The 18,854-nt window shown below is 39.6% G+C and overlaps 1 protein-coding gene across 1 annotated transcript in view; it reads right to left on the bottom strand.

Moving 5' to 3' along the window:
- Window positions 1–293: 293 nt before the first annotated feature.
- PRR11 (proline rich 11) overlaps window positions 294–18,854 on the bottom strand; it is a 24,022-nt gene continuing 5,461 nt past the window's right edge. The window contains exons 2-10 of the mRNA XM_029212686.1: window positions 11,731–11,863; window positions 10,148–10,298; window positions 9,401–9,523; window positions 6,875–7,135; window positions 5,446–5,544; window positions 4,970–5,082; window positions 4,010–4,069; window positions 3,824–3,920; window positions 294–501 (exon numbers count right to left, since the gene is read on the bottom strand). Of these exons, the coding sequence (XP_029068519.1) occupies window positions 418–501; window positions 3,824–3,920; window positions 4,010–4,069; window positions 4,970–5,082; window positions 5,446–5,544; window positions 6,875–7,135; window positions 9,401–9,523; window positions 10,148–10,298; window positions 11,731–11,858 (1,116 nt within the window). The 5' untranslated portion in view covers window positions 11,859–11,863 and the 3' untranslated portion in view covers window positions 294–417. The remainder of the gene's footprint in view (window positions 502–3,823; window positions 3,921–4,009; window positions 4,070–4,969; window positions 5,083–5,445; window positions 5,545–6,874; window positions 7,136–9,400; window positions 9,524–10,147; window positions 10,299–11,730; window positions 11,864–18,854) is intronic.

The raw sequence follows: 18,854 nt of genomic DNA, 5'->3' as shown, positions 1-18,854 counted from the left end.
GTTAAGTTTGTAGCACTTAATGAATGCATGAACTTTACAGGCTGAAATACTTTGCTTTTCAATTACCTGAGACTACCCAAGATGAATGGGCACCAGGTTATTTTCTTAATGTCATAACTGCACCTATAGAGTAAAAATTAGAGTTATCTAGTTAAACTTGAATAACCTCCCCAACCTAAATTTGGTAATTCCAGGATAAACATCACTTTGGGCATTGCATTTTCCCATCTGTTCTATTATTGATCATGTAAACCAGAAAATATCCTAATACTTGCTTTATACTACAGTATGTATGGGCTCCATACATATTTTAATTCTTCGAATTAATTATAGATTAATATAATTATTTATACATACTACATTAAAAAAAGGATTGGGATAATATTATCCGTATATTTTATGGATCATCATATGGAGTCAGGCAGAGGTGGCATCATTTTGTTCATCAAAGCTGCTTGTAGAAAGTGGCAGAGTTTGAGATGGGCTTCTAGGGTGAGCCAGCTATGAAAAAAAACAAAGGTCCCAAGTATAATATGAATTATGTTCTTGTGGCCAGCACAGCTCTTCTTCCTCCTCACTAACAAAACCCAGATTTTATGCAAGGCAGCAATGCATCTGGTTTCTAAAAACCACTTTTTCCCAGCTTCCCTGATATTATCAGAAGTTCCTGGATATCCCCTGTTTAAAGAGATGAAGGGCAGTTTAGCTAGCACACCCTTTTGCCCTTTGCCCTTCTTATCTTGCCTACAATGTGGACGTGAGGCTTCAGGAAGTGTTGATATTCTGCACCGTAAGGATAAAAGCCACATATTAAGGATGGAAGAGAGGTGATTACATGGTCAAGCTGCTGTACCCGTTATGCACTGCCTATTTCCCAAGGCAATATGCAGAAAATAAAAATAAGGCCTTATTTGGTTAAGTCACTATAGTCAGATTTCTATTACGAGTAGGCAAATGCAAAGCCTAACTAATACAATTGCTTCAGAATTAAACGAAAAAGGAAGTCTAAGGAGTGGGAAAAGTCATTCCATGTCTAACAACAGTTTTTACTAGATATCTTCTAGTAAGTGGATTCTGAGGAGCACAACATATGGCATAGGTCTTATGTGTGATTTTTGATGTCATTGCTCAATATATGGGTTTATTGTTCATTATATTTTTAATTGTTTCCACATTACCCAACCCACTATAGTAGTTATGGGGTAGGGCAGGGACAAAAAGGATCCTAGAGCTAAACAAAGAAAGGAAGTGAGGGTTCTTCCCTCTGCCCATCACAATTTGCGGTATTACCAAGGATCTGGGGGTGGACTCCTATTGGATTTTCCAAAAGGAAGAAAGAGGAATGCAGTCACACCTCCAAAGAAGGTCATATAGTGCCCAGGAGGACCAAGTTTATCGGCAAGAGGGAAACAAAGCTGTCCCGCAAAAGGCACTGATTCTCTTTTTTAAACGGTAGTTGATTTACAATGTTGTATTAGTTTTAGGTGTACAGCTTCAGATTCTTTTCCACTATAGGTTATTACAAGATAGTGAATATAGTTCCCTGCACTATACAGTAAATCCTTGTTGTTTATCTATTTTATATATAGTAGTGTGTATCTGTTAATCCCATGCTCCCAATTTATCCCTCCCCCCACCCCCCCCTTTGGTAACTGTAAGTTTATTTTCTATGTCTGTGAGTCTATTTCAGTTTTGTAAGTAAGTTCATTTGCATTATTTTTTTTTAGATTCCATATAAGTGATATATAATATTTGTCTTTCTCTGCCTAACTTCACTTAGTATGATAATCTCTAGGTCCATCTGTGTTGCTGCAAATGGCAGTATTTCATTCTTTCTTATGACTGAGTACTATTCCATTGTGTGTGTGTGTTTGCGTGTGTGTGTGTGTGTGTGTACCACATCTTCTTTATCCATTCATCTGTTGATGGACATTTAGGTTGCTTCCATGTTTTGGCTATTATAAATAGTCCTGCTATGAACATTGGTGTGCATGTATCTCTTTTAATTAGAGTTTTTGTCTTTTCTGGGTATATGCCCAGTAGTGGGATTGCTGGATCATATGGTAACTCTATTTTTAGTTCTTTAAGTAATCTCCATCCTGTTTTCCATAGTGGCTACACCAATTTACATTTCCAACGACAGTGTAGGAGTGTTCCCTTTTACCTACACCCACTCTAGCATTTATTATTTGTAGACTTTTTGATGATGGCCATTCTGACCAGTGCATTTCTCCAATAATTAGCAATGTGGAGCATCTTTTCATGTTCCTGTTGCCCATCTGTATGTCTTCTTTGGAGAAATGTCTATTTAGGTCTTCTGCCCATTTTTTTGGATTGGGTTGTTTGTTTTTCTTGTTATTGAGTTCCATGAACTGTCTGTATATTTTGGAAATTAAGCCCTTGTCAGTCACATTGTTTGCAAATATTTTCTCCCAGTCTGTATGTTGCCTTTTTTTTTTTTTTTTTTTAAATTCAGGTTGTATTCTGCTGTCTTTTTTGTTTTTTTTAGATTTTTTTGATGTGGACTATTTTTAAAGTCTTTATTGAATTTGTTACATTATTGCTTCTGTTTTATGTTTTGGTTTTTTGGTCTAGAGGCATGTGGGATCTTAGCTCCCTGACCAGGAATCGAACCCACACTCCCTGCATTGGTAGGTGAAGTATTAACCACTGTACTGCCAGGGAAGTCCCTGTAGGCTGTCTTTTTGTTTTGTTTATGGTTTCCTTTGCTGTGTATAAGCTTATAAGTTTGATTAGTTGTCATTTGTTTATTTTTGCTTTTATTTCTTTTGCAAAAGGCACTGATTCTTAACAAGGGAATGAAGGAAGGGAGGACAGTGCTGGGGTGGGAAGAGTGTCTGCAGTGGAGTTTGTGGTGTGTCTCTTGGCCCAGAGGGAGATGGAAATATAAGCTTCATAGCCAAAGAGGCCAGCAGCCCTGTGCCCCAGCACTCTAGCAGGGGTGGTGGAAGGATGGCTCCTTCTCACAGATCTGATGATAGAGGTGATCAGGGAGATGAGACAAATAGGGTTTGGAAGAAATCACACAAGGGCCAGCTGATGCACTGGATTTTGGTGTATGGGTCATACATGTAGGTGACAAAGAAGAAAGCTGCCAAGACCTTTTCTTACCAGCTCTGCCTGATCTGACTCCTATCCCCATCTCTATTCCTATCTTTCTGTTACAGCCACACCGGCCACTTTTCAATTCCTCAGATAGACTGTGATCCCTCCCACCATGAGACCCTTGCACCTGCTGTTCTTTTTCCCTAGAGCTCTCCTCCCTGACATCCAAGTTGGGCTCACTCCACAGGTACCCTCTCCAGTTAATGCCTATTCATCTTTCAAGTCTTACCTCATCCCTTCCTAAGGGAATCTTTCCTAGATCATCCAGGCTAGATCAAGTTCCCCCCAACAGAATCTTGTTCCTTTCCTTCACAGAAGTTACTTCAGTGCAAAATTATACAAATTGTGATTATATGATTAATATCTACTTTCCCCACTAGACCGAAAGATCCAAGACAGCAGATCTGTGTCTGTTTTTGCTATACCCCTGGTACTCCAGCACAGTGTCTGGCATATAGGAAATGCTTAATAAATACTTATTAATGAAATTAATAAAGCCAGACGTTCATTGCTAAAGTGGAGATGATAATCCTAGCTATCTCATAGAATTTCTTGAAGCCTAAATATGAAAGTGCTTTATAAAGCATAAGGAACTGTTTTAAAATTACTATTATTAAGAAAGATGCTTTAGATTATGATTCTAAATAAATACATTTGAAGAAAAGGATCCAAAGTCTTTTTTCCCCTAAAGGCTTACCTGAAACTTTCTCTTCAAGGCCTGGGTCATTACTGGGGTCAGCCCAGTTCCTGTTTCCATATTTTCTTTATTGGTAAGTGGGGTTCCACCTGGGCTCCTGCAAAGGTATTGAAAATATTAGGAGCTGTGTTTTATGCTGAATTTTCAAGTGAATTTAGAAAGCATAAAGATAGGAGAGTGGATTACCTCTCTACATCGACTTTTCTGAGTAGTTTTCGCAGATCTAACTGGCTTTTACCAGGAGTACTGATAAAATAAAGATACAAAAGTTAGAGCTTGCCAGATTTTATAATTTTTCCAAAGCAAAGCAGTCATTTCTATAGGCAACATCCTAGAAAGTAGTTTGTTGCATTTGTTACTATTTATTACATTTAAAAATAGCAGTAGATGCAGATAGGAGCATAAAGTGATATAGTGATTCTAATAAGTAATAGTTTTTGACTCAGTAATTACACATGTAAGAATCCATCTTAGGGCAAAACTCAGCTATGCATACAGATGATGGACAAGGATGTTTATTGAAGAGTTATAGAAAAAAAAAATCACAAACAACCTAAATGTCTCAAAACAGGATTTTATCTATGAAATTCACATATTAAAAAACTGCATCTATTGAAGAAGTCAAAATGATGGTTTAAACTAATTTTTAATGAGATATGGGAAAGTTCATGACATATTAATGGGAAAACCCATATCTATATGTATAATATGATTATACACAGGTACACACATAAACATATCATATTTCATTGATTCCAAAACATAAACATATCATGTTTCATTAATTCCAAGAAAACTAGTTTTCTTATTTTCTTATTTCTGAAATTGTGCTGCTTTGAAAATTCCTGATAATATTTCCCTCCCAAATCTGTTATTAAATCAATGGTGTATTTTGTAATAAACAGCATCATGAAATGGAAATAATAGAGTATATATCCAGAGAAAGACTAGAATGATAAACAACAGTATGTTAACAGTATGTGGCTATCTCCAATGATAGGATTATTTGCATGATTTTTGTTTTCTTCTTGAAACGTTTCTGTAGATTTCAATTTTCAATGATCATATGTAACTTTTAAAGTTAGAAATAAGCAAAAAATCATTAATTTAAGTAGCAGTAGAGTGTAGTACTGTGTATTTCCTTACATTAAGACATTTGTAACTCGAGTTGATAACACTTTGGACTTCGGTTTCAGGGAAACGCACCGCAGGTCAGAGACAGTAACTAGTGGATTCTGTGCCTTTGGTGATGGTACAAGCTTTAATCACAAAATGAGATACTATTAAAAACACATTTAAAAATAGCATTCAAAATGTAAACATACTAAAACAATAAATATTTGAGTGCTGAATATGTGTAAGATATATCTATTCAATTTTTATTCCAAAGCTTCAAAGTATATCTCTGCCCCTTCAAACTAATGGTTGGTAGATAAAACTGCCTAATTAAATAATTTGGGGATTTACCTATTTTGTTGAGGAGATCCAAAATTACTCAAAAAAATAAAAATCAAGTACTTACCTCAGAATGGTTTCTATATTTAAGACTTATGCTTATTTTCCATTAAGGGACAACCAGGTTAAAAGCCGAAAGACCACATGTTTGGTCAATGACATCTTACCTTCCTCCTTTCATCAAAACTCTGTGTCTTCTTTAATTTCACAGTCAGTAGATCTTTAACTGTTATATGCATGGGTACATTTTTTTTTAATGGTCCAGCCTTAAAATACATGGAGAGGTTAGAATTCAAATTGGAACCAGGACATCTAGTCAAATGCAAATCCAAATCTAGTTTTTAAAGACTCTTTAAAAATTAACTTAAAAATTAACTCTTATTTCCCCTAGGAGCCTATCAAATTCTTTCCACTCAACCAAGAACAATTCTGTTTTCAGTATCCATGGATGCTAAGGCTATTGAAAAGTATTCACCAAAATGTAAGGCTTTGATAGTAAGAGATGGGCTAGTTCCTTATAACTATGCATCCTCCTTAGGAGTCTTAGGACAGGAGATGAAGGAGTTCTTTAAATCAAAGCGAAATTTTGGGGACTTCCCTGGTGGCTCAGTGGTTAAGAATCCACCTGCCAATGCAGGGGACACGGGTTCGAGCCCTGGTCCGGGAAGATCTCACATGCCATGGAGCAACGAAACCCGTGCACCACAACTTCTGAGCCTGTGCTCTAGAGCCCGCGAGCCACAACTACTAAACCCGTGTGCCACAACCACTGAAGCCCACGCGCCTAGAGCCTGTGCTGCGCAACAAGAGAAGCCACTGCAATGAGAAGCCCGTGCACCGCAACAAAGAGTAGCCCCCGCTCGCCACAACTAGAGAGAGCCCACGCGCGGTAATGAAGACCCAACATAGCCAAAAATAAAAATAAGTTAATTAATCAAAAAAAATTTTTTAAAGAGCAAGTTAAAAAAAAAAACAAAATGAAGTTTTGCCTGAACTCCCTAAAAGGATGACTCAGTTCCCATAGAGGAAGGACGTATACTCAAAGAGGTATATATTAGGGCAAATGTAACAATAGGCTCTGCATTTAATTCAGCCATTTTCAACCAAATATATCTGTAGTGAAAATTCAGCAGATTTTTAAATAGGGCCAGGCCTATCTTAGTGATTCACAAATACTCTGGTCCTCTTGGAAGATAAGTAACTCTAATGGAGACTGGTTCTCCAGCCTAATGGCATTATACTTTAGGATCCACAAATTCTTTTTATTCTGACTTCACTCACTAAGCTATCTTTGTTTTTAATTTGGTTTCCCAGAGAGATTTCCATTTTTGTAAAGAATCCAACAGGAATCTCCCACCTTGCTGGATTTCATTCATTTATCCTTGAAAAAAAATCACTTTCATTTCTAAATCCCACTTTCGTGATCTCTCAGAGGACTGTGTCTTTAAAAACAATAATTGACATAATTAAGATATGGAAACAGAACAAAATGCAGCCCTTCCTGTCAAAGCCCTTAGCCCAGCCTTAAAAGGACACCTGGCTGTACTCCTTCATTACACACTGACCAAAACACACCTTTACTAGATTGTTTTTTACCTGATGTGCTTTAGTGAGATCAGATTTTCTGAGCAGCAAAGGTGCTGTCAGTGGTGGAGGCGGAGGGAGCGGGAGCGGGGGCGGGGGCGGGGGCGGAGGCGGGGGCGGAGGAAGACGACTGGCTGGCTGTGGCAGTGAGGTGGGCAGTACAGCCTCGGGGTCTCCAGGGGTGGTTAGAGCACATGCAGGCACATTTGTAAGTTTACCACGCGTGTGACACATCTGACCACAGCTTGGACAGGAAGAATTTTCTGAGACGGCCTGGAAGAAAACGTTACAGTTGGCAACTGAAGAACAGATTTATTTGGTTCTTATGGTTGAGTCATCAAAACCATACCTACCATGTATTGAATGCTTTCTCAGTATACCATATGCTCCGTAATATTTTCTCATTTATCACAAGCTCATTCATTCATTCATATATTTGTTTTGTGTGTGCTATATGCCAGGCACTGTGGGTACAATATGAGCCCTGTCTGTCACCTCATCGAGCTGACAGTCCGGCGAGGAAGACAAGACATTAAACATACACAAAACACATTCAAAACAAACCAAAATAATACTTCAATAAGAGCCATGAAGTGTGCTGTGAGCATGAATAGTCAGAGGTCTGGGGAGTGATATTTAGCCATGATCTCAAAGATGAATTTAGCTTTACCAGGTGAAGAAGGGAGATAAAAACTGGGGGAAGAGTTCCTAGCAGAGGGAAAAACACTTAATACAACCAAGAATATAGTATATTCAAGGAACTGATAAAAAAGTTCAAGGGCCTGGAACATGACTGTTATGGGCTGAATTGTCCTCCCCCATTGCAACTCATATATTGAACCCTCAACCCCCAGTACCTCAGAATGTGATTGTATTTGGAGATAGGGCCTTTAAAGAAGTGATTAAATTAAAAGGAGCCATTAGGGTGGGTTCTAATCCAATGTGACTGGTGTCCTTATATAAAGATGAAACTTGAACAAACAGGAGACACCAGGGATGCACGTGCACAGAGAAAAGACAATCTGAGGACATAGAAGGCAAGTCGAGGAGAGAGGCATTAGAAGAAGCCAGCCCTACCAACACCTTGAGCCTAGACTTCTGGCCTCCAAAATTGGGAGAAAATAAATTTTTGTTGTATAAGTCACCCAGTCTGTGCTACTTTGTCATGGCAGCCCTAGCAAATGAATACAACGACCCTAAGAAGTGAGGGGGCATACTACAGGCTGCTGTAACAAAGTATCACAAACTTGGTGGCTTAAAACAAAATTCATTCTCTCACAGTCCTGGAGGTTAGAAGACTGAAATCAAGGTGTCAGTAGGACTGCACTCCCTATGAAGGCTCCAGGGAAGCATCTGTTTCTTGTCTCTTCCAGCTTCTGGAATCTACTGGCATCCTTTGGTTTGAGGCCCCATGACTCCACTCTCTGCCTCTGTGGTCCCATTGCTTCTCCTCTTCTCTGTATGTTCTACTCTGTGTGTCTTTTATAAGGACACTTGTCACTGGATTGAGGGTCCACCCAGATAATAAAGTATGATCTCCTCACCTCAAAATCCTTAACTCAATTATATATCTGCAAAGACCCTGTTCCCAAAAAAGGTAATATTTACAGGTTCCAGGGATTAGGACTTGGACATATCTTTTGGGGGGCCATCATTCAGCTCACTACAGATGGCATCTTCCCCACTTTATAGATGAAGAAACTGAGGTCCAGGTTGTGAAGTCCAGGTCATGAGGTGATTTGCCTTTCCTCCTCTGGTTAGCTCATCTTGAGGCACAAATTCTGGAAGTAGGGGTGTAATCCCAGAAGTGTCTCTCCAAACCAATGAGCACAATGTTTATTCTTTAGGTTTTAGACACTGAGAATAGGGATCCTGCTTAGGGGAGTTCGGAGAGAGTGGATATTTATAGTTTTTTCCTGCCTATATCAGTCAAGAAAATAGAAACCACCCTGAGTATTTAGAAGAGGGGACATGTAATATAGTGAGTTGGTTATACTGCTGATGGAAGAGCTGAGAAGCACGCAGGGGACAGTGAGGCATCCCAGAGATTAGCAACAGCATAAAGCCATGAACACCCTGACACTGCATGGCCAAAGAGAAGGACAGTATAATCAGATCTCTGGAGCTGGGTTAACCCAGAGAATCTAGAAACATGGTTGACTTACCTAGTGGGAGCTGGAGTTAGGGAGGCAACAACAACCATTGCTGGAGAAATTGCCCAACACAGAGAACAAAGGGGAAAAATACCCCATCCTCTCTCTCCTTCTAATCTCTCATCAGTGTCTCCCATTAGTCCAGCACACCAGGAGCCAGATGACATGGAGCTTGGGAAATGTAGCCTGCAGGGGTCAGCCCCCCTCCAATACAGAGCAGAGCTTCTGAAGTTTAAGGACTAGACCTGAGAGCAGACATGCCCAGAACTAGCACTAGCCTGTAGCCACTCCTCCTTCTAGTAAAAGCACACTGGGGTTCCAATGGGGGACAACCCCTTCCCTCCTTACCTAATTCTGGATTTGTTTTTCATTTGATAACACTAACCTTCAATGCTTCCTGGAGCTTGTGTAATTCACTTTCCAAAATGCGAAACCGTTGTTTTAGACTATGAAGTTCTTGGTGGCAGAAATGGGATGGAAAGATGGTGTCTTTCAATACTTCCAAACTCTTGAAATTAAAAAATAATCAAGTCTGAATCCAATGAGCAATATGATAAGGACAAGAAAGTGGTTTGATGTATGTTTTATAGAAGTGAAGGCAATAACAAGGACCTACTGTATAGCACAGGAAACTATATTCAATACCTTATAATAATTTATAATGGAAAATACTATGAAAAATATGTGTGTATGTGTGTGTGTAACTGAATCACTTTGCAGTACACCTGAAACTAACGCATTGTAAATCAACTATATTTCAATTAAAAAAATTTTTTTTATTGAAAAAAAAAATTGGGCTTCCCTGGTGGCACAGTGGTTGAGAGTCTGCCTGCCGATGCAGGGGACACGGGTTTGTGCCCCGGTCCGGGAAGTTCCCACATGTCGCAGAGCGGCTGGGCCCGTGAGCCATGACCGCTGAGCCTGCGCTCCGCAACGGGAGAGGCCACAACAGTGAGAGGCCCGCGTACAGCCAAAAAAAAAAAAAAAAATTGAGGGCAGACATGACCACACAATTTCATTTCATCTGAGTTTAGCCTGAGTGTCTGCTGACCTGAGCACACACACACATGAACACACACACCCAGTATGCAGAAAAACCATAATGCTGAAAATATGTATGTCAAACCCATACCCAGGCCATGCAGTTCTGAAACCAGTTGTATATAGACCATACTCTATTTGTCCAAAGCTTTACTGCATCTTTAAAATTGGGAAATTTGAAGTTCCAGGACGGTCTTAGCCAGCTTCTGCTAAGGGGTGTATCTGTTGAAGGAATAACCACTCTGTAGGAAAAACAAAACCAAACAAAGCAAAAACTCCTAAGTTGGAATTAACAGCCTCTAATTAAATAACAAGTTAGTTTTATAGTATGACTCAGGAGCAGAGACTATCTAAAGCCAAATTCTTCATTTACTTCTAGAATTCCCAGATTAACTTATGCAACAAATATTTATTGAGTAAATAAATAGTAATAAATAAAACAACATAGTAAACAAATAGGTATCCGAGATTTAGTAATGAACAAAATAGATAAAAATCCTGCCCTCATAGAATTTACAGTTTCATGGAAGAAAGGTAAAAATAACTAAATGAATAATATATGTGGGTTGTTAGGTAGTGAACAAATGCTAAGGAGCAAAAGATAAAGCAAGAAAGGGAATGTGAAACGTTGGGTGGAGGTGAAAATTTAGATAGGGTAGCCAGGGAATGTCTCACCGAAAAGGTGACTTTTGAGAACAAACGTCAAGGAAGTGAAGAAACTAGCAGAGCAAATATTTGGGATAAGAGCATTCCTGGCAAGAGTGATAGTAAGTGCAAAGGCCCTGAGGTGGGAGTTTGTCTGAGGTGTTTGAGGAATAGCAAGGAGGCCAGATGACTAGGGTGGAAAGATTGAAGGAAGAGGATTAACAGATAATGTGAGTCAGACCATAAAGGTCTTGTTGGTCATACAAAGGATTTTCATTTTTACTCTGATAGAGGAAGACCTTGGAGAATTTAAGCAGAGGAGCAATATGAAATGATTTTAACAGGCTCACTTTGGCTGCTATGTTGAAATACACTGCAGAGGCAGCAAGGGCAGAGCAGGAAGACCAGTTAGAAGGCTTTTGCAACATTCGGGAGACAGAGGAGTCAAGGATGGTATCATGGCTACTGCTTTTTGAGGGTCTGTTTGTTTTAAAATTTTTTCTTTAAAGAGACCTTTAACAAAAAATGTATAAATATGTTATTGTGAAACCTAATGCCTTAGAGTTCTTAGATTTTAGAGTCTCTTTTAATAACACATTTAAGCCCTGAGTCCCAGAGAATAAATGATCAAACTTTACCAAAATAAAGATTTAAGTTTTAGTCATATACACCTCTTTCATCACTTAGTTACCAGGTTTATACAATTAAATCGACTAGGAAAGTAGAAAATAGTTACTGAGCACCTCAAACACAATTCCTTGTGATTTTTACTTCATTTCAACTCTTAAGCTATGATTGCTACATAAAATCAGGATGCTCAGTTAAAATTTAATTTCAGATAAAGGGTGAATAATTTTTTAGTATAAGTATGTTAGAAATGTTGCATGGGACAATACAAAAAAATCATTCATTGTTCATCTGAAATTCAAATTTAACTGGGTGTTCTGTATCTTTATTTGCTAAATCTGGTAACTTGTTCCTAAAATGATCAGATTTTTAATAATTTCTCTGTTCCACATTACGCCTTACCTTTCTGGTGAGGGTGGCGGAGGGGGAGGTGTAACTAGCTTAGACTGAAAGTGAGAGGCCTCTTTTCTTTTGAAAAATCTTTTCGCTTTGGCTTTTAGCTTTCTTCTTCGTTGCTTGAACTTGGGCATGGTTTCTGTAGAGAAAATTTGTTTTTACATTTTTTATTGAGGAATAATACATATACATAGAAAATACACAAGTTCGAACTACAGTTCAATGAATTATCACAAAGTGAACACATCCTTGTAACCGCCACCTTGGTTAGGAAATAGGTCACCACCAGCAACCCAGAGTCCCCTTGAGGCAGGAGATAGATGGGCCCCAGGCTGAGCAGCTGGAATCTGTCCCCTGTAGACAGATATTTCAAGATGAAGATAATGGCAGGAGCAAGAAGGAGCTGAGTTCTGTTTGGATAAAAAGCTAAAGAGACCACATATTTCTCATTCTTGAGGTCAAGGAGACCCCCAAGCGACACATGTGCAAAAAGGATCCTTGGGGAGGGGGAGCCAGACCATAATATGTTCTGCTAACTCCTCAGAGACCAAAAATGGAATCCATCTTGGCTAAAAGATGTGCATGCACACAGGGGAGGGCCCTGTGCCAGACCAAACATGGACTCAAAGTCAGACAAAGCAAGATGATTGGCCAGAGGTAACCCAGAACTGCCCCCATATAAGTAACATAATCCACCCCAAAAGTGTGTGCCGCTCTCTCTCTCTTGCTCTCTGAGTTCACCCGTGCTTTCTCTGCATGTATCTTCTCTCCTAATAAGCATGTTACTTGCCTCACTACTTTTTGTCTCTTTGCCGAATTCTTTCTTCAAAGCAGACAAGCACCAGGGCAGTGCTGTGGTCAGGGTTCAATCCCTGGTCAGGGAACTGAGGTCCCACTTCAAGCCACCGCAGGCTGGAGCCACCTGACAGCCACCCAAGATCACCCTAAACTGGAGGAAAATTTAAACCCAGATTTAAACTATCTCTAGAGATACCTTGGCTTTGGCATTATATTACTCTCTAATTTTGTTTTTGTTTTGCTTGTTTTGCTTTTCTTCATTAAGTCAAGTGAATTTCCCTTTCTTTATAATGAAATCAAGCAGGACCTTTCAGGGCCTTCCCAGTACAAAAGCTCTTTTTGTTCCCTTTCTCTTGTTTGTAGAAAAAAGACTTCAGTCTCCTAAGCCTTCCTCAAGTTCCAAAGAGCAGACTCAAGCAGTTACTAATTAGAGAAGTGAGGGAATGCAGAAACAATGATAGGTTAAACAATAGTTCAGAGATAAAACAGAGTCACAGGACTCCTAGTTCCTCCTCAAGGAATATATATAATGATCTGATGCATATCTTTGTGTTGTCCTGCAGAATCTAAGACCACACCCCCCAGGTAAAAGATGGTTACTACATGCTGACCGCCAGCACTTAGACCCCAGACTGGTTAGAACCATAAATGTTGATGATTAAGATTCCCCAGATATCACCCTGTTACCTTACCACCAACCAAAAAGTTGAAAGTCCGCCAGCTGATCAGGCATCCTATTACTCTCACCCCTAATGCTGCCTTTAAAAATCCTTGCCTGGGCTTCCCTGGTGGCTCAGTGGTTAAGAGTCCACGCTTCCACTGCAGGGGGTGTGGGTTCGATCCCCGTTCTGGGAACTCCCGCATGCTGTGTGATGCAGCCAAAAAAAATCCTTGCCTGAAAGCCATCGAGGACTTTGGCACTTTTCAGCACTAGCTGCCCTTTCTCCTTGTTTGGTGCCCTGCAATAAACACTGTACTTTCCTTCACCACAACCTGGTGTCAGTTGATCAGCTTTGCTCTGAGTTGGGCAAGTGGACCTGAGTTTGGTTCGGTAACAATAATAGAGAAGATGGCTACAGTTGGGTTATGTCAGTTATTAAAAGGAAGTAAATTTCTTTGCTGGTAACATTTACTGAGATTCCAATGTACAAAGTTGAGTTGGTAGTGAAAGAAAAACAAAACTAACCATTTATATAATGCCCATTTACTTTTAGACACCTTCACATACATTTTTTCAGTGAATCTTCATTACCGTGCAAGGTATTTTTCCTGAGGAAGAGGATTTTTATTCCCATTTTTACATAAGAATAAATTGAGGCTTAGAAAGATGAGATGATTTATCCAATGTAATGCAATAAAGCATTAAGTCCAGATTCATAAGTCTCCAAAGACCGCTTTCTTCCTAAAACACTGTGATGCAATAGTAGAATAGGTGATATACAACAAAATAACAATTGCCCCAAATCTAAGACATGGGTGTTTCAAAACATTTATTTTAAAGCACTTTTAAACACTAACCAGTATATTTAGATTTTAACCCAGAATCCTTTCCTGAAGAAAATTAAGTCAGAGCTGGTGTGATGTGAAGAAGTGCTTTGCTGGTTTCAGTTTTTGCTACCTGAGGAACAAAGATGTCCTTATTCAAGTAGCAGAACTAAAACTGGTCTCAAGGGCTGGGCCTCCTTCTCTTCAAACTTACATTTGAATAGGAACAATTGGTCTTTAAAATACACATTCATTCCACTTTTGTTCACCCTGTAACCCTCCAGCACTTGGTATGTAGCTCTATGCTTGCTCAGCTCTCAGGTTCCAAGGGCTGAAGAACCTCCCCCAGCTCCAATGTGGATAGTAAAAACTAAGAAATGTTTTAGTTGCAAGAGCACTGGACTCACAGAGGGCACCCTCCATGGCAATGGGTGACAGAACGTATGTCAACAACTGGTCTAGGAGTAAAGTTTCTTGATAGCATCTTATTTAACAAATTGCCAGACCTCAGATTAACAGTGTATTTCTTAACTGTTCTTACAGGCTTGGGAGACATATCCCAAGACACCTGATTTCACCTTTATTGCATCACTTTTCCTTTCTACTGAAATAATGAATAAAGGCTAAGTGAGGATTATTAAACACAAGGTATATCTACAGGATTAAAAAAAAACCCCACAAAACAAAAATACTCTGAATGAAGATATTTAGGAAAGCCTCAGGAAGCAACAAAAAACTTATGGTTGCTTGGAAAAGAAATTAAACCTCATCAAATCCATGGCCAAGACTATCTGTCAAGAAATGTCACTGGAAACCTCTATCCAAGGCCCAGAGTTCACTGGTTGGGATCCCCAGAATCTGAGATTTCCCCAGTAACCTCCCCTTCCTGTCTTCCGTCTGCCCCTTCACAGCCCTCCCCCATTCTGTTCCTGTTCCCTCTCTCACCTGCCTTGATGTCTTTTGTTAGAGAGCAAACTGACACAGAGAACTGGCCTCCGGCCTCCCTTTTTCCTACATTCACCAATCAATCCCTCAGTTATGAAAACAGACTTTAGAAAGGAGCTGGATGTTCTGGTTAAACTCAGTGGATTGACTCTATACCTTAACCTCCACTCCAGTGGTGTGTTGGGATTAGTCCTGACTTTTACATTTTTAGGAAGTCTGTGAGCCAGTTGTTAAACAAATCTACCATTTAAATTAAGTTATATAAACTTACAATTAGGTAATTTATATTTTAAAAGATAATCAATACACAAAACTCACCACTCCTTAATGATCTTACTATTATGTATGCTCTTGAGGTTTTGGGTTTTTTTTTTTTTTTTTTTTACCTGATTGTATCTATACAGTGAAAATGCTTTAGAATGGTGTATTATTGCTCATTTTTTCCCAACTGCACATTCAGTGACTTCATATTGGAAACTTGAAATTGCCCATGATGGGAGAATTTACACCACGGCTATTATAAAACACTACAAATTAAGGCTTGGTTTATTATTTTGTTGATTGTTAAGAAAGTGATGAAAAGAATGTTAATAGTGCAGATTAAACTTAAAAGTGTATCTTGTCTGTAGTTACATTGTGAATAGCACAAAAAAATTGAGGAGTATTATTCCAGTACTTGAAAATTATTATCTGATTCATCAGAGGTTGCTTACTGAAGTGAAGTTCCAAAATATATCTTTGTGTTTTGCTTTTGTCTTACTTCACAGAGTAAATGAAAATATCAACCAACATTCATATCAGGACTAAGCTTGTTCATAAATTGCAACCACAGGTTGGTTACAAATAAAAGAAGTCTATAAAAATCAATAATAGCATTTTGTGAGAATCAATTGGCTATGAAATTTATGAGTATTATATATTTTATCATTGCTTATAATAAATATGTTATATATCATAACAGTATATAATATCAGTAATTTATAATAAAATTATGTATATATATTTATAAATATTTATTAGCACACTACTGGTGGAGCATGATGAAAACATCATGAAAAAGGCAGTAAAGGAATAAAAAAGGCATAAACCCACAGGACGAAGAATGGGAGTAGACCCTATAATAGATGATAGATGTGAACTAAATCATCTACAAGTAGTAGTAACTGACTTGGCAAAGCAGAGGAAAGCTGAGGCTTGCCTGCCTGGTAGGGAAGCCAACAGGAAGCAAGACCATTCCCAGAACTCTGAGAAGATTCGGGACTTGAAAGCACCTAGTTCCTTTGAAGGTTTGGGGTAGGGCTTAAGTTGGATTGATTAAAAGTCTTTATAAGAATTGGATAGGCCTTTGACTTCTGCCCTCCCATCCTTACAGCCAGGCAGTGTCCTGGCTTTCATTTTATGGACAGGTTTATTCTCTGGAGAAGTTGAACCTAGAGGTGCTGAATTTGGGTCACCAAGCATAGCAGGGTCATGTCTCTGTCACTATACAGAAGATAGGGGATGATCCTAACTGAAAAGTGAGACTTTCAATCCCCTTCCTCAGCTCCGCTCCCAAAATACAGGCCACCAAGTTTTTTTTGTTTGTTTGTTTTTTGGGCTGCGTTGGGTCTTCGTTGCTGCGCGCGGGCTTTCTCTAGTTGTGGCGAGTGGGGGCTACTCTTTGTTGTGGTGCGCGGACTTCTTATTACAGAGGCTTCTCTTTGTTGTGGAGCATAGGCTCTAGCCGTGCAGGCTTCAGTAGTTGTGGCACATGGGCTTCAGTAGTTGTGGCTCATGGGCTCTAGGGCACAGGCTCAGTAGTTGTGGCGCAGGGGCTTAGTTGCTCCGCGGCATGTGGGATCTTCCCGGACCAGGGTTTGAACCTGTGTCCCCTGCACTGGCAGGCGGATTCTTAACGACTGCGCCACCAGGGAAGTCCTACAGGCCACCAAGCTTAATTCTCAGCCTCAAACCCCCACATCTCTCATTCCTCCTGGAGGAGACTAGAAGATTCTTCTCCAGGGAAATTGACTGGCCCAAGAAAAAAGACCTACAGATATTGACATTTGGGGTTCTACCCAAAGTGGCCAAGTCCTTGATGATCAATTACCCACTGTGGTGCCCACAGGTTGACAATATCCACCTCCACTACTTTGAGCTGCCAATCAATTATCTTTTTTGTGTATTCCTTTGATAAATAACAGCCAAGGATCATCAATCATTTTAGGAAAAGTCTTTACCATGAAGAGCAGAGACCAAAATAAACAGGGAGAGAGGAAAAAAAAAAGAAATGGATAAATTACCTAGTGTGTTTGATCATTATGAGCAGAATTTGCTGTTTTTCTGTAAAGTTAGGGCCGAGTTACTGATAAGAGCTTGAAAAAGTAAGCATATTAAAAATGTCTGGGAGGGGGTGGGACTTCCCAGGTGGTCCAGTGGTGAAGAATCCATCTTCCAATGCAGGGGATGCGGGTTCGATCCCTGGTCAGGGAACTAAGATCCCACATGCCGTGGGGCAACTAAGCCCACGCACCACTAGAGAGCCTGCCTGTTGCAACTACTGAGCCCACACCACAACTAGAGAGAAGCCTGTGTGCTGCAATGAAAGATCCTGTGCGCCGCAACTGAGACCCGATGCAGACAAATAAATATTTTAAAAACTTTGTGTTTAAAAATAATTAAATAATAAAATATTAAGAAAAAAAAAGTCTAGGAGGGGGAATTGCCTGGAGGTCCAGTGGTTAGGACCTGGTGCTTTCACTGCCATAGCCTGGGTTTGATCCCTGGCTGGGGAACTAAGAGCCCACAAGCTGCAGGGCGTGGCAAAAAAAAAGAAAAAAAGTCTAGGAAAAAAGTTCTACGATAAAAGAAGTGAAATCATAGTAATACTGTATGTTCAGCTGTTACACAATATTTTATAGTATAAACACTGAATGTTTATTTAACTAAAAATTATGATATATTGGGGAGACAGAAGGAAAGAAAGTGGAAATCAGCAGTTGTCTAAATTTATATAATGTTTAACCCATTGGGGGGAAGAAAAAAGGAAGAGTATTATAAACATGTTACTTAGAAACATGGAGGTAAACACCAGAAACAGTTACAAAAGTGGATAGGGTTGCCTTTGGCAAATGGGAGTCAGGATTATAGAGAGAGGATTAAAAGGACCATCGTTTCTTGTTTGTTTCTTTCTAAGTATAATAAGCCTTCCGGTAGTATTGGACAGTTAACCTTTGGTATGTACTATTAGCTGGAAAAATAAGAGTACCACCATTCTGAAACTGGGCCATCATTTTCTAGCCCTTTCCTGGTGGTTGTTCCAGCACCCATGCCTTCAAATTTCTAAAGAGTTCTACATAAGCCAAAGTATGTCATTTTGGAAATTATTATTATCATCATAATTTTTTTGGCTGCCCTGGGTCTTCATTGCTCTGTGCAGCCTTTTTCTTTTCTTTTCTTAATAAATTTATTTATAAATTTTTATTTTTTGGCTGTGTTGGGTCTTTGTTGCTGCATGCGGGCTTTCTCTAGTTGTGACGAGTGGGGCTACTCTTCATTGCAGTGCGTGGGCTTCTCATTGAGGTGGTTTTTCTCTTGTTTTGGAGCTTGGGCTCTAGGCACGTGGACTTCAGTAGTTGTGATGTGTGGGCTCAGTAGTTGCGGCTCGCAGGTTCTAGAGCATGGGCTCAGTAGTTGTGGTGCACAGGCTTAGATGCCCCGTGGCATGTGGGATCTTCCTGGACCAGGGATCGAACCCATGTCCCATGCACTGGCAGGCGGATTCTTAACCATTGGACCACTAGGGAAGTCCAGAAATTATTTTTTAAATGAAAAAAAATCTGGGAACTAAATCATATTTTCTCCTCTCTCTTGTGTGTGTGTGTGTGTGTGTGTGTGTGTGTGTGTGTGTGTGTGTGTGTGTG

Source organism: Monodon monoceros, unplaced genomic scaffold (assembly GCF_005190385.1).
Source record: "Monodon monoceros isolate NGI ecotype Baffin Bay Population unplaced genomic scaffold, NGI_Narwhal_1 Super_Scaffold_9, whole genome shotgun sequence".
Taxonomy (NCBI): domain Eukaryota; kingdom Metazoa; phylum Chordata; class Mammalia; order Artiodactyla; family Monodontidae; genus Monodon; species Monodon monoceros.
Note: the sequence above shows the minus strand (reverse complement) of the source record. Positions and strands in the feature narration are given on the sequence as shown.